Source organism: Taudactylus pleione, unplaced genomic scaffold, assembly GCF_031769625.1.
Source record: "Taudactylus pleione unplaced genomic scaffold, aTauple2 ptg000387l, whole genome shotgun sequence".
In the NCBI taxonomy this organism is placed as follows: Eukaryota; Metazoa; Chordata; class Amphibia; order Anura; family Myobatrachidae; genus Taudactylus; species Taudactylus pleione.
The window spans coordinates 2,461,029-2,476,367 of NW_028284788.1; the positions used below are offsets into that span (position 1 = coordinate 2,461,029).

The following is a 15,339-nucleotide window of genomic DNA, read 5'->3' on the forward strand; positions in this document are numbered from 1 at the left end:
TGAAAAAGTCTGTATCACCAATCTTTCTGGGAAGAAAATCCACTGTCCCACAATAGGGGAGTAAAACCTGCAACTGTTCAAATCACTGAATACAGTACAGACTACACTTTTTACTTTCCTGTGCCACATGCGCCGAAGAGATGCGTCAACCATACGGACATCTATCCGTACCATCTCTAGTAATTATCAGTTGAATACATTATCATCTACTGAAACTCAGCCACTTACATAAATGCCATGAAATATTGAAGGAAAAAAAAAATTATACTCACAGATAATTAATTTTCTTCACAATACTCCATGGCAGCCCATGTTTCCCGACCATGTTGTTTCAGTGTGGTTATATTTTTAGAGACAGCTTGGGGAGTCACTTGAGGACACTGGAGAAGATGAGGAATTCCATTGCATACCATCTCAGATGTGTTTTTTAAACTACCCGTCTCTAGTTATTTAGAATGGACTTCACCCATTGTAAGGACTTACGTGGACTATTTAGAATAAGAGGAATTAAAATACTCCAAATCTTGCATAAGCTTGAGAGGATATAGGCACCCTGATTTTTATTTGGAGCAGTACTCCATGAGTCATGAGTTGTCAGTCATCAATTGTAGTCTATTAGCTGCTGAGACGGGGTTTAGCAGTGTTATATTAGGGCTGGAGGAGTCAACTTCCTCTTTGCAGGTTTTTGATCCCACTTACCCACCCTACATATTTCGTAAATTGGTTTGTACTAGGGGTGAGCGGGTTCGGATTTCTGAAATCCGAACCTCCCCGAGCCCCCCCGATCCAAGGCCGATCCGAGTCAGGCTCGACTTTTCCCGCCTGACTCGGATCTGAAAATCGAGGCAAAACGTCATCATCCCGCCTTCCTTTTGGATCCTATATAAGGTACCTGCGTCGGCGCCATTTTCTCACTCGGCTGTGGACAGTGAAGAGGGAGGGTGGGAGTTAGGGCTGGCTGGGCTGTGTAGTGTAGTGTAGTGTTGTAGTGTAGTGTAGTGTTGTGCTGTGCTGCTGTTGTCCATAGGGGCTGTGTCCACTACTTCAAAGTCCATAGGGGCTGGCTGGACTGTGTTGTGCAGTCAGTTGTCCATAGGGGCTGTGTTCACTCCAAAGTCCTGTGCAGTGTCCCAGTCCTAAAGGGGTGCTGTAGTGTTGTCCAGGGGGTGCTCTGTCCGTCGGGGGTGCTCCCCCCAAGTGCTAAAAAAAAAATATTTTTTCTGTGTTTGTGAATTGTGTGCACTGTGGCTGCACGTGCATCAACAAAGGAGCAGCGCCAAGCGTGCGCCTGTGTCCCATAAGTAAAAGGCCGGCTGGCTTGTCCGTTAAAGGGTGCTGTAACCCCCAAAGGGCACTCCAAACAAAATAAAAAAATATATTTTTTTGTGTTTGTGAATTGTGTGCGCAGTAGCCGCACGTGCATCAACAAAGTAGTGCCAAGCGTGCGCCTGTGTCATAAGTAAAGGGCCGGCTGGCTTGTCCGTTAAAGGGTGCTGTAACCCCCAAAGTACACTCCAAACAAAATAAAAAAATATATTTTTTTGTGTTTGTGAATTGTGTGCGCAGTAGCCGCACGTGCATCAACAAAGTAGTGCCAAGCGTGCGCCTGTGTCCCATAAATAAAGGGCCAGCTGGATTGACCGCTAAAGGGTGCTGTAACCCCCAAAGGGCACTCCAAAAAAAAAAAAAAAAAAATTCTGTCTTTGTGAATTGTGTGCACTGTGGCTGCACGTGCATCAACGAAGGAGCAGCGCCAAGCGTGCGCCTGTGTCCCATAAATAAAGGGCCGGCTGGCTAGTCCGTTAAAGGGTGCTGTAACCCCCAAAGGGCACTCCAAACAAAATAAAAATATATATTTTTTTGTGTTTGTGAATTGTGTGCGCAGTAGCCGCACGTGCATCAACAAAGTAGTGCCAAGCGTGCGCCTGTGTCCCATAAATAAAGGGCCAGCTGGATTGACCGCTAAAGGGTGCTGTAACCCCCAAAGGGCACTCCAAACAAAATAAAAAAAAAAATTCTGTCTTTGTGAATTGTGTGCACTGTGGCTGCACGTGCATCGACGAAGGAGCAGCGCCAAGCGTGCGCCTGTGTCCCATAAGTAAAAGGCCGGCTAGCTTGTCCGTTAAAGGGTGCTGTAACCCCCAAAGGGCACTCCAAACAAAATAAAAAAATATATTTTTTTGTGTTTGTGAATTGTGTGCGCAGTAGCCGCACGTGCATCAACAAAGTAGTGCCAAGCGTGCGCCTGTGTCATAAGTAAAGGGCCGGCTGGCTTGTCCGTTAAAGGGTGCTGTAACCCCCAAAGTACACTCCAAACAAAATAAAAAAATATATTTTTTTGGGTTTGTGAATTGTGTGCGCAGTAGCCGCACGTGCATCAACAAAGTAGTGCCAAGCGTGCGCCTGTGTCCCATAAATAAAGGGCCGGCTGGATTGACCGCTAATGGGTGCTGTAACCCCCAAAGGGCACTCCAAACAAAATAAAAAAATATTTTCTGTGTTTGTGAATTTTGTGCACTGTAGCCGCACGTGCATCAACAAAGGAGCAGCGCCAAGCGTGCGCCTGTGTCCCATAAGTAAAGAGCCGGCTGGCTCATTTCTTAAAGGGTGGTGTAACCCACAAAGTGCACTACTCTCCACCAAAAATAAAAAAATATTTTCTGTGTTTGTGTGCGCCTTAGCCGCACGTATATATCAATATAAAATTAATGGAGGACCAAACTTTCTCCGATAAAAATAAAATAGGGAAAGATCAAGAACCACTTCCTCCTAGTGCTGTTGCTGCTGCTGGGAGTTGTTCATCATCCCAGAGAGGAAGTAGGAACACCACTACTTTTACTAAACAATTGACCCTCCAACAGTCCCTAGCGATGAGGATTAAGTACGACAGCAGTCATCCTGAAGCAAAACGTATAACTGAGGCCTTGACGGCTATGTTGGTGTTAGACGTGCGTCCGGTATCCGCCATTAGTGCAGTGGGATTTAGACAATTGATGGAGGTAGTGTGTCCCCGGTTCCAAATCCCGTCTAGATTCCACCTGCATCCTCAAAGCAGCAGCGACAAGCGTGCGTCTGTCTGTTAAAGGGTGGTGTAACCCTCAAAGTGCGCTCCACAAACAATAAAAAAATTCTTCTTTTTTTTTCTGTCTTTATGAAATATGTGGGCTGTAGCCGCACCTGCATCCTTAAAGCAGCAGCGACAAGCGTGCGTCTGTCTGTTAAAGGGTGGTGTAACCCTCAAAGTGCGCTCCACAAACAATAAAAAAATTCTTCTTTTTTTTTCTGTCTTTGTGAAATGTGTGGGCTGTAGCCGCACCTGCATCCTTAAAGCAGCAGCGACAAGCGTGCATCTGTCTGTTAAAGGGTGGTGTAACCCTCAAAGCGCTCCACAAACAATAAAAAAAATCTTTTTTTTCTGTCTTTGTGAAATGTGTGGGCTGTAGCCGCACCTGCATCCTTAAAGCAGCAGCGACAAGCGTGCATCTGTCTGTTAAAGGGTGGTGTAACCCTCAAAGTGCGCTCCACAAACAATAAAAAAATTCTTTTTTTTCTGTCTTTGTGAAATGTGTGGGCTGTAGCCGCACCTGCATCCTTAAAGCAGCAGCGACAAGCGTGCATCTGTCTGTTAAAGGGTGGTGTAACCCTCAAAGTGCGCTCCACAAACAATAAAAAAATTCTTTTTTTTCCTGTCTTTGTGAATTGTGTGGGCTGTAGCCGCACCTACATCCTCAAAGCAGCAGCGACAAGCGTGCGTCTGTCTGTTAAAGGATTACATCGGTGACAGCATCCAAGTAGGCATGTCAGACAGTCCGTACATGTACTGGCAGGAAAAAGAGGCAATTTGGAGGCCCCTGTACAAACTGGCTCTATTTTACCTGAGTTGCCCCCCCTCCAGTGTGCACTCTGAAAGAGTGTTTAGTGCAGCCGGGAACCTTGTCAGCAAAAGGCGTAGGAGGTTGCTTCCACAAAATGTGGAGAAGATGATGTTCATAAAAATGAATTATCAACTTTTCCAGGGAGACCAGCCTCCAGAACGTACAGAGGGACCTGTGGTGGTGGATTCCAGCGGGGACGAATTAATACTGTGTGAGGATGAGGATGTACACAACACTGAAGAGGGTGAGGAATCGGTGAATGAGGAGGATGAGGACGACATCTTGCCTCCGTAGAGCCAGTTTGTGCAGGGCCAGATTAATTGCCAGCTTGTTTTGTGGGGGCCCAAACGAACCAATCATTTCAGCCACAGTCGTGTGGCAGACCCTGGCGCTGAAATGATTGCTTTGTTAAAGTGTGCATGTCCTGTTTATACAACATAAGGGTGGGTGGGAGGGCCCAAGGACAATTCCATCTTGCACCTCTTTTTTTTCTTTGCAGTATGTACTGTTTGGGGCCTAGTTTTTGAAACTGCCATCCTGTCTGCCACTGCAGTGTCACTCCTAGATGGGCCACGTGTTTGTGCCGCCCACTCGTGTCGCTTAGCATAGTCATCCATCTACCTCGGTGCAACCTTTTGGACATAAAAACACTATTGTGAGGTGTTCAGAATAAACTGGAAATGAGTGGAAATTAAGGTTTTTGAGGTTAATAATAGCATAGGAGCAGAAAAATCAACACATTCTGTGATTTTAGCTGTTTTTATGCTTTTTAAAAAAAAAAAATACAGATCCAAAACACAAAACCCAGAACTCAAAACACCGAAGGGTGGTTTTGGCAAAACCAATCCAGATCCAAAACACGAAGAAAGATCCAGATCCAAAACACGAAAAGTGGCCGATGCACACCCCTAGTTTGTACCAATAATTATCGTTTGAATGCATTATGTTTTTTCTTCCAGTAGGAGATACTCATCGGGTGGAAAGCAGTGCTCCCCGGCGGTTCAAATTAGCGCAGCAGAGCTTGGCTAGCATTTCCTTATTGAGAGAGGCGGGTCGGTTACTACTTTAGGGGAGGAGCACTTCTCCATCCTAGGGAGGGACCAGCACTGTGTTAGTTAAGGGGAGGTGGTACTACTCAGGATGGTTTGCGCACGGGGTAGAAACTCCCCATTTTGGTAAATTAACACTTATGGACCGAGGTAGCACTGCTTTTTCCCCACCAGGATTAATTTGACAATTCTAATTCTATCTTAATAAATTTGCTTATATATATATTGTTTCTGAGTTGTAGATCTTTGTATGAAATAAACATAGATTTTGGGTAGTTTTTTTATTCAAACGATGTATGTGCGTATATTTTTTTACACTTAATTTGCAAGGGTAGGACAGATACCCAGAATGATTTTCAGTATGGGGATTGTAACCTCTGGCAATGGAAGGAGGCCTCATGCTGCTTTTACCACTCCGCGCCTCCTAGGGGCATCAGCTCAGTGCTTGTGGATCCCTTAAGGCACACATCCACTAGACGATTAAACTGAGCGATTGAACGATAACGATATCATTATCATGCAATCGTTCAATAATCGTTCGCAAATAGTTTGAAAATCGTTAAGAAAAATGTCTAAAACAACCAGCAATGCGCGCTCCCGTCGTGTAGACATCTATCATCAGGCAAATATGTTGTACAACCTGACGATAACTTCAGGTTGAGCATGTTTGCAGATGATTGAAGTTCCTACACTGAACGACTGCTCGTTCAGTGTAGGCACATCACAGACGTACAAACGACTGCACGATTACAATGTCGTAATTGTGCAGTCATTTTCATGTCTTTAAGTGGATGTGTGCCTTTAGACATTAAGCGTGGACCAAAGAAGAAAATGGAAAGGATACATTCTTCATTGATGTTATCAATAGTGCAGTGGTTCTAAACTTTTTCAAATCACAGCGCCCTACAGTATCAGCATTTTTTCCACGGCAGCCCTGGGCCAAAAGTTTCTTATTGGTCGGCAAAAATTAAATTAAGTAAATTGTGCTTATATGTCACCCTTAGGTTCAGTTATGTGGTGGTTGACAGGGCTGCACTTCTTTTTGTCCACATGATTTTTGATTGGCAATCACCAAGCACTGATTTTGCCTATCACACTGACTAAAAATATTTCATTTGGTACTGGACCACCAACCCGAGGCACCTCTGCAAGTGCCCTGCGGCACCCCAGTATGCCACAGCACCCAATTTGGGAACCACGGCATTAGTAAATAATCTTAACCAAGAGGCCAAGATTTTCACTATGTACAACCACCTTTGGTGGATGGAGTCCTATATGTGATAGTGGCTTAGTTTACAGAAAGCATATAAAGTGTGATAAACTTCTAAAAAACATGTATTGCTTCCAACGTTCCCTATAAAAGTTATTCTTAAATGGTGTTTCAATTTTCTTGCTGTGAAATAAGCAGCACGCTAGTGTGTAACATGTTCTTTTCCAGACATTCTATAATGCTGCAGAAAATGTTGGCACTTTATAAATGAAAAATATAAACAGCATAAAAAAAGTCTAAGTAATAGTAATAAGTCAATCCAATTAGGTGCAAGTTGGGTTATGCGAGCCGTTCTCACAGTGAACTCGCATTGTGAATTTAGGCCCTCATTCAGAGCCGTACGCTCTGAGCAGAGCGCACGCTCTGAATGAGGGCCGCTCTCCATAATTATGGAGCGTCCTCCTGGATGCTCGTATAGCTGTGGGTCACCACCCACAGCCTATACGAGCGTGCAGTTTGATGGCCGCGATGGTCTTGACCATCGCGACCATCGCCACTGCGAGCCGAAGCCTGCGGTTGAGGTTTTCAACCGCAAGGCCCGGAGTGATTTTGGCTCTATCAGAGCCAAAATCACTCCCACTGACATCACTAGTGATGTCAGTGGGCCGGCTTCTGACGGTAGGCGTTCCCTTGGGAACGCCCCCGTCAGGGAGGCACGCCCCCGGCACGCCCACCAAAGGGGGCGTGCTGTCAATCAACATCGACAGCACGCCCCCTTTGATCAGACACAACGAGCGAAGGAAAGTCCTTCGCTCGTTGCGTCTGGCGCATGCGCACGACAGAGCTCCCGCCGTCGTGCGCATGCGCAGTGCACAACATCGACCCACTTGCGAGCGGACAGCCGCTTGCGAGTGGGTCTGAATCAGGCCCATAATTTGCAATCCAATTGCAAACTCCCATTACTTTTTCAGAGGAAATTGTTTTTTTGTGCTCAGCTACCTGAGCAGGTGAAAAGGTAAGGAAAATCTTTATAGTAAATATGTCGGGGCACAGTGCAGAACTTGTGGTACAACCCTCCCAATAAATAATCATGCACTCATAGGGGTTCAAATAGCATAATTTGACCAATAAAGACATGTAGGATTTCAGGGGAATTTCTCAATAATGAGTTCAGTGATGTGAGACAGGTATACGGAGGTGTATGATGGGAGAGGAGTTTTTGAACTTGCAAATGAGAGGTAAAACTGTATATTCCAACTTTTTACAAACTTGTATTAAAACACTGAAAAATTACTCTGCAGACATTTTTCTGTACCCCAAAATGCTGGAAAGACTCTAATTTGTTGAAAAACATTTGCTTTCCTTATGGCCACTAACAGCCTTCTATATGGTCCTGCTATCACAGTTGCCTCTTATTCCCCTTTCACACTGCCATCAAATAACTCAGGTTACTGCACATGAAGGTGCAGCAAGCCAGGTTACTGCGCAGTGTGAAAGGAACCAGTTGAAATAACCTGGGTTGAGCGAGCTGGCTTTGCAACTCGGGTAACGAGCAGGGTTGAACACGTGTAACTCGGGTTGAGATGACTCGGGTCCTGTTCACTGCATAGGAAGAGCCGGTGCTTGGAGATGATCTTATCTCCAAGCACTGGTTCAGCAGTGATGGCGGTGATGCAATCGACCCGGCATTATTTCCGCGTCGGGCCACCAATCTGAAAGGGGTCTCAGGCAGGTTGCACTCGGGATTGACGCGTGTACAAATCTCGGGTGTGACCTGTCAATTGCGAAGTGAAAGGGGTATTATTTGGGGTCCAAGATGGTTTCCCCACTTTTTCATGCACTTCTCCAAGGTTGCATGTTGTAGAAAAGTCAGCACAGGGCAGCACAGATGGTGTAATGGTAGCATGACTGCCTCACAGCACTGAGGTACGATTCCCTGTATGGACCTAACTGTGTGGAGTTTGTATATTCTCCCTGTGCTTGCGTGGGTTTCCTCCGGGTGCTCCGGTTTCCTCCCACATTCAAAAAATATACTGGTAGGTTAAATGGCTCCCAACAAAATGAACCCTAGTGTGTGTGTGCGTGCGCATGTGATAAGGAATATAGAGTGTAAGCTCCATTGGGGCAGGGACTGATGTGAATGGCCAAATATTTTCTGTAAAGCGCTGTGGAATATGTGTGCGCTATATAAATAACTGGTAATAAATAAATAAAGTTGTGCGACTACCGCAATAATTGTATCTCATATTTGTTGGTTGAGCAAATTTGTGGGATGTATGCTAACTTCATGAAACAAACTCCCATTCGCAAACTTGCACCTAATTGGATTGAGCCCTAAAAGTAGCAAATTTCACACTCCAGACCAGATTGAAAATATTCAGATTTTGAGGTAGAGATGACTCAAAATGTCCTAAATGTAATCTGAACGCAGATAATTTTCAGCATCTATTATGGGATTGTCCCGTATCCACAGGTGTCCCTAGTGATGTGCTCACTCCTATAGTATGTACATTGGCCGTAATTGAGGAGGAACAACTGTACAAACATACCAAGCAATATGTTATTAATTTGTGCATGCCTTGCAAAAGTATGCATAGCCAGATCATGGATGGCCCCCGAGGGACCAACAATAGCAGCATGGGTATCTTTGGTAATGAGACTGTGGCTCACGAAAAATGGATTTATATAGCTAGAAAAGCCAAGACAAAGTTTCATCATATTTGGAATAAATGGCTAGATTCGTCATATGTATGGGATAGAGGGAGACTGAGAGCCTCTGGGGTACAGGTGGTTAATGGGGATAGAATTACATGAGATTGAGAACGCAAGTGTAAACCTTATATCCTGATCATGCTGTGTACCAAGATACATTTTGAACTGCTCCTGTAGTTATGGCTGAATGCTGATCTGTAAGTCTGTGACTACTAAGATTGTCCGATTGAGTTGCCAGAGAACATATGACCTATACATATACTCTGATTATCGGTTACCTCCTATTCACATGTGAAATGTCATATGAACCTAATGATGATATTTTACTACTGTTTTTTATGTCATATGAACCTAATGATGATATTTTACTATTTTTTTTATGTCATATGTACCTAAAATCATATGTTCATAATATTCTATGCTTTTAATACAGTTTGAATGTTTACCAGTTTTAAACAAATATGGAGACTATACATGTATGTTATAACATGTAATGTAATTTTATTGTTTATTTTATTGTAAAATCAATAAAAAATATTGCATTTAAAAAAAGAAAATGCTGGTGCCATCCAAAACATCAGTGTTTTAGGGGACTTTCCCAAAAATAAAGTGAAAAATATAACTTTTAAATATGTAACACCATTACCTATTGCATACCTTTAATATCTGATTAGTTCCGCTCTAAGTACATGTGGAACAGCAAGATGACGGCCAATGTGAGTGAGGGAGGAGAACAGATGATATTAAGGGGATGAAGATAGATAATGAAAAGCGATTAACGGAGAGTGATTATGGAATGCAGTTTAACATGTAAAATAAGGTGGTAATAATGAAGAACAGAGGGGTCAAGGAATGATGGATAGTTAGTTATGAAGAATGAGTAACTATTAATAACCAGGCCCACTCCATAAGTTAGGAGGACGCCTTAATGCAGGGGTGGGGAACCTTTTTTCTGCCGAGGGCCATTTCGATGTCACATGGGGGCGGGGCCACAATCACCGGTGATTACAGCAATGCACGGAGCACTAAGGGCAGGTTTGTGACCATGTGAAGCGTCTAAGGACACTCCAGGCAGCACTGCTGCATAGATTGTGGCTGCAGAGTGCCACTCTGGGCACCCTGCTAGCCAGATGAGGCTAGCAGAAAAAAGCTCCGAGGGCCAGACCATATGATCCCCCGGGCCTGAGGTTCCCCATCCCTGCCTTAATGGATATCACACAGGTAGCAAAGGCCAGCTCTGCTGCTGATAAATGTATTTTATCAGCAAGTAACTAGATTCAGACAGCAAAGCGGGTGACCACAATGTTGGTGCACCACAAGTGATTACCTGACCTAAAGACTGTTATCATCATGCTGCAGTGCCAGCACTGCTGGCTGGCAGAAGGTTGTACTGTAGGGATATCATTTAATATTATGCTTTGGGAAACTAACTGGTCACGCTGTAATGTATTTTGTCGGCAGGTGAAGATTAACAAAAACACCCAGCATTAGAAGACTAATTGCTTGCTACATCTGTACACAGAAACACACAACTATTACCTTCTTCACTGATAAAATAAGATAACGGAAAATGACTAATGTGATGATGGTCTCCAGTACATACCTGTATGAGCTCATGTCTGGGTAGATCCCATTTTTTAATGCCATTGTCTCTGGAACCACTGCATAAAATGCTATCTTGTACAGCCAAGCACTCAATGCCATCATAATGGGGAGGCTCCAGATTATAGGTGGGGGGAATGCTGCCTCCCCACCCAGAGGGCAATTCAAACATCTGAAGATAGAAAAAAATTAACTAATGTACAGAAAATGAAAACTTGGAAGACATGTACAGTATGATGTAAATAAGGAAACTAGAAATCTCAGATACAAAAGATAAATAATAAGGCACTTAGAGGTAGAAAATTAATTGTATAAAAATAATTTTATACAGAGTGAAGAGGTGTAAAAATTGTGAAAACACAGTAGACTGGATATACTAAGGGGAGTATCCAATTAGCCGCGAACGGCGAAAAACTGAGATTTTTTTGCTGATTATCCCCGGTTTTTTGCGCATTTGTTTTTTTCTCCTTATCCTATTATTTCTGACAAAATAATAGGCTATTTTGGGAGAAAACACATAGGATCCGTGATAACTTCACAGACCTGTGTGTTTTTTGGCTTTGTGGCGGCAAAAAAACTGCACTTTTCATGTTTTTTTTTTCAGGACACATCAGGTCCTGAAAAAAAAACCCACGATAAGTGCCGGTGTCGGGTGGCACTTTGGAGCTAATTGGATGGCCCGGGGGATCCATTAGCTCCCGAACAAAGGTCTACATTTTTGTGGGACCAGAAATATCATGCACCTAAATCTATATACATCAAACATTCTGAATATAATTGTAATATCTGCAGAATGTTATGTTGGCAAAATGTAATTGGGTTGTAAAAAATCTAAAACAGTTTTGACAGTCATTGACAGGCAATCAGATGAGAACAATTAAAATTAGTAACCTTCACATAATGATCTTTGGATCCGGTAATAACTAGGTCTCGTCCATTTGGTGTGTTGCTGACTGTCAAGCACATGACAGGAGCCATGTGACCTGTTAGTTTACCGATATGTTGAAACCTGCAGTGTTGTGAAAAGAAAATGCACTAAGACACATTTACAATATTGACAAACCCTGTATTGTCATACTTATCATGAAACTCCATTCTTGCCAGTTTACAAAGTATTGGTGAACTGTCCATACTAGTAAATTAGGGATTATACAACTTTACTTTTCAAAACACAGGTTGTAGATTACGTTTATTGTTCTGTGCAACAGATGCCCATATAAATTCTCTGTAATAATAATAATTTAGCTAAAACTGTCCAAATCCAATTAAAGTTTGAGGTGCAGTACTATTACTCACTGGTTAGAATATGTAACTACACAGCATAATATACTACACAATATAACAATATAAGTGGGCATGCATCCCCAGGCTGCAGGACTGGTTCTACATCAAGTGGTTCTAGACCTTACAGATCACACTGCTCCCCTCCCGCACAGATTACACTGTCCCACCTCACAGGTCACATCCCCACACAGCCCTCCCTTACAGATCACCGTGCCCCTTCTCACAAATCACACTTCCCCCCACACAGGCTCTGCATAGTAGAGCAGCTGGTGAATAGATTCCGTGCGCATGTACACAGCACCTCTTCACCGTGCGGGGAGAGCCTGGGGTAGCCCAGCATCTCTGGGGATGCTGGGGTCGCCCCTGGAGTAATGAAAAGGGGAAGGCGCAGCGAGACCATGCCTCTTTCACAGCGAGGCCACACCACCTTTTTGTGCATGTGGGGGGGTCCCTATCCTGTCATTCACAAAGTTGGGAGGTATGCAGAACGCACTGCCCCCTCACAGATTACACTGACTCGCCTCATAAAAGACGCTGCCTCCACACACAGCCACTCTCTACAGATCACACTGTCCTCACACACAGCCCCACCTCACAGAACACACTGCTGCCCACCCACACGGCCCCTCACAGATTACACTGCCCTGGAGGCCTACACACATCCTCCTCCTTACAGATCATCACACTGTCCTCAAATACAGCCCCATGACCCCCCCTCCCCAATCTGCTCACAGCTCGCACTGATTCCCCTCACACCTCTTGTCTCCTTTACTGATGGCGTCGTCCTCTCCTCACAGGCTTACACTGCAGTGGCGCATTGTGAGACTGTGAGGTAGGGATGACCATCAACCATTGATAGTTAACAATCATGACTACCCCTACTGTGAGGGGAGGAAGGCTTTCTCTCCTCTCATCACCACTACCAAGCCACTTGCAGTCCACCGCTGCCTGTGGCTCCTCCCAGCATCTGAAGGACAGGTCCTTCAGGCAAAGAGAATCTATAGCGACAACATTTCAGGCAGTGGGGTTGAGCCCTTCAGGCGATGGCAGCCCGGGCGATGGCCCTGTCAGCCCATGCCTTCAGCCGCCCCTACCAGGCTCTACTTGCATTCTATCCTAGATTACATTTCGAAGTGACGCTACTTTCAGTAAGTAGCCACACAACAGATGATCTATAAAGACACAACGCACCTGCCCAGCTCCCAGGCTCTCACTGCATTTCCAGCTGCTACGTATAGGGTTGTTCCCTCGGGATTCAGAGCAATTTGGTTAACTTGCAGCTCACCCTGACTGCTCACGGAGCGTAGTCCCAGACCCGAGTATGGGTCTCCCGAGACCACTTGACCTGAGGACCTGTTACAGGAACATAACCAATAACAAAGTACTTACATGGAGGATGTTCTGTTATTCAGGTAGTTTAAGAATAATATAAAATAATCTGGGGCAAATGTATCAAACCTTCTAAAGAGTGAAGCAATGGAAGAGTGGAGAACTTGCCCACTGCAACCAATCAGATTGTACCTATCATTATATAGAATGAACAAGCTAGCTAGAAGCCGATTGGTTGCTATGGGCAAATTCTCTACTTGTCCACTCTTCGGTCAGCTTAATACATTTGCCCCTCTGTCACTTAAAGTTAAGTGGTTTTCATGAAACAAAATTTTGCCAAACTCACATTAGTGTTCGTACACAGCGCGCAGAGTCACGAATATCCCAGACCCGAACCCAAGAAGCAGATGCAGTGAACACCAACCCAGAGTTAGCACAATGCTTCAAAGATACCACATTGTGAGGATGGCCACGGAGGGATCCAATCTCTTGACCTGTGACCAGGTTCCACAGCTTGCAGGTACGGTCTTTAAAGATAGGAAAATAAATAATACACATCAGCAGCCTATTATCCCCCCTTTATGGGTACTACTGTACATTAAATCTTAATAATACACAAACACTAGTTGATGTTCTATAATATCAGCACTATATATTGCACAAAAAATACCCACTCTGTAATACCAAAACACCTAAATATGTTCAGACAATAATGGTCAGAAAATAAGTACATGCACAAATACTGCTACAAATATGGGAATTAAAAAAATAATAATAATTTTACAGAGAAATGCAAAGGCTAAGAATCTCCATGCATTGACCTGTGATGAGGTTCTGTAATAATTAAGGGCTGATTCAGAGTTAAATGCAAGTCAGCCATACACCCACATTGAGTACAAAGGTGGGCGCAGGAACGATTTTATGTTGTCCTCAACATAAAATCGTTACGACGCCTCTGTGTACATATAATATTTCCTAATATACCTTGTACATTTTCTAACTAAAGTATTATATTTGTTTAGCTGACATCTGACACGCTGCACTTACATAACTAGAAAAATAAGGCTTAAGCTGTGTACACATGGGACGACTGCACGACGATCAGATAACGATAACGATCGTTATCTTATCGTTCTGCATGTGTTGGATGATCGTTATCGAACATCCAACACATGCATTAACCAATAACGACCCGCAGGTCCCTATAGTAAACAGGTTAAAATGGTCGAAATTGACAATGTATGCCGGTTTGCCCGGGCGATGGTCGATAACGACTATTCGTGCCTAAGCATCGACCATCGTTTGGTCATTTGCAGGGGCCAGAAACTGGACGACTTGAACGTTAATGATAGGATCGTTATCGTTGAAATCGTCCACTTTATCTGACCATGTGTACCCAACTTTAGGCTTGGAGATGGGCAATATTTGCCCTGGAAGAAAAATTTTGCTATCAAAAGAGTGAAAAGTGGCCCATTATAGGTAATTTCACCTTTTTGACCCTGGTTGGTACATATATTGTAATCCCATAATGATATCCAATCCTCTCCACAAAGTTATTGTGCGACCCTTTATACCCCTTTTACACTAGCAGCAATAACCCGGGTTATTGCACGTGAACGAGTAGAAACTGGGTTACTGTCCTTTGCGAAAGAGCAGGGTTGAAATAAGCCGGGTCGAGTGACCCGGCTTTTCAACCCAGGTCACTAGAAGGGTTGAATGTGTGTTCAACCCTGCGCGTGATGCAGTGTGAATGGGTAACCTGTTCTCTGTTAGGAAGAGCCGGCGCTTGGGGATGAGATCATCTCCAAACACTGACTCACCACGTGATTCCGATGACGTCATCAACCCGACATTAGTGCCGGGTCAGGCTGCTGTCTGTAAGGGGTCTCAGGCAGTTCGCACCCGGAATGAGCGCGTGACCATATTCCCGGGTGCGACCCGGCATTCAAATGGAAAAGAGTTATAACTTGAAGAAAGCTGAACAAATCTGTTTTTATGTTAGATATTAATTTGTAAAGTTTCTAAATTACCGTATGTATTTTGTCAATTCTTATTTTCAAAGTGTTGGTTAGGTGCATGGCTGGATTAAGGGCCACATGGGCCTGGAGCTGAAAATGTTGAAGGGCCTATACTAAGAAGGGGAGGAGCTGTAACCAGTGCTGTGTGGGTGTGACTAGAGCCACGTGCCTGTGTGCACCCCATACACTATGAGCCCCACTGTCTCCCTAAATAAGTAAAATTAGAAAAAAAAAAGTAATCATTTTGTGAGAAAACTAGA

The 15,339-nt window shown here is 44.0% G+C and overlaps 1 protein-coding gene across 7 annotated transcripts in view; it reads right to left on the reverse strand.

Annotated features, from left to right (window-relative positions):
* KIF21B (kinesin family member 21B) overlaps positions 1 to 15,339 on the reverse strand; it is a 299,791-nt gene that overhangs the window by 12,641 nt on the left and 271,811 nt on the right. For all 7 annotated transcript variants that reach the window (XM_088445771.1, XM_088445769.1, XM_088445770.1 and 4 more), the window contains 4 exons: positions 13,408 to 13,588; positions 12,924 to 13,085; positions 11,340 to 11,457; positions 10,450 to 10,620 (listed from right to left, as the gene is read on the reverse strand). In XM_088445771.1, coding sequence (XP_088301897.1) covers positions 10,450 to 10,620; positions 11,340 to 11,457; positions 12,924 to 13,085; positions 13,408 to 13,588 — 632 coding nt within the window. The remainder of the gene's footprint in view (positions 1 to 10,449; positions 10,621 to 11,339; positions 11,458 to 12,923; positions 13,086 to 13,407; positions 13,589 to 15,339) is intronic.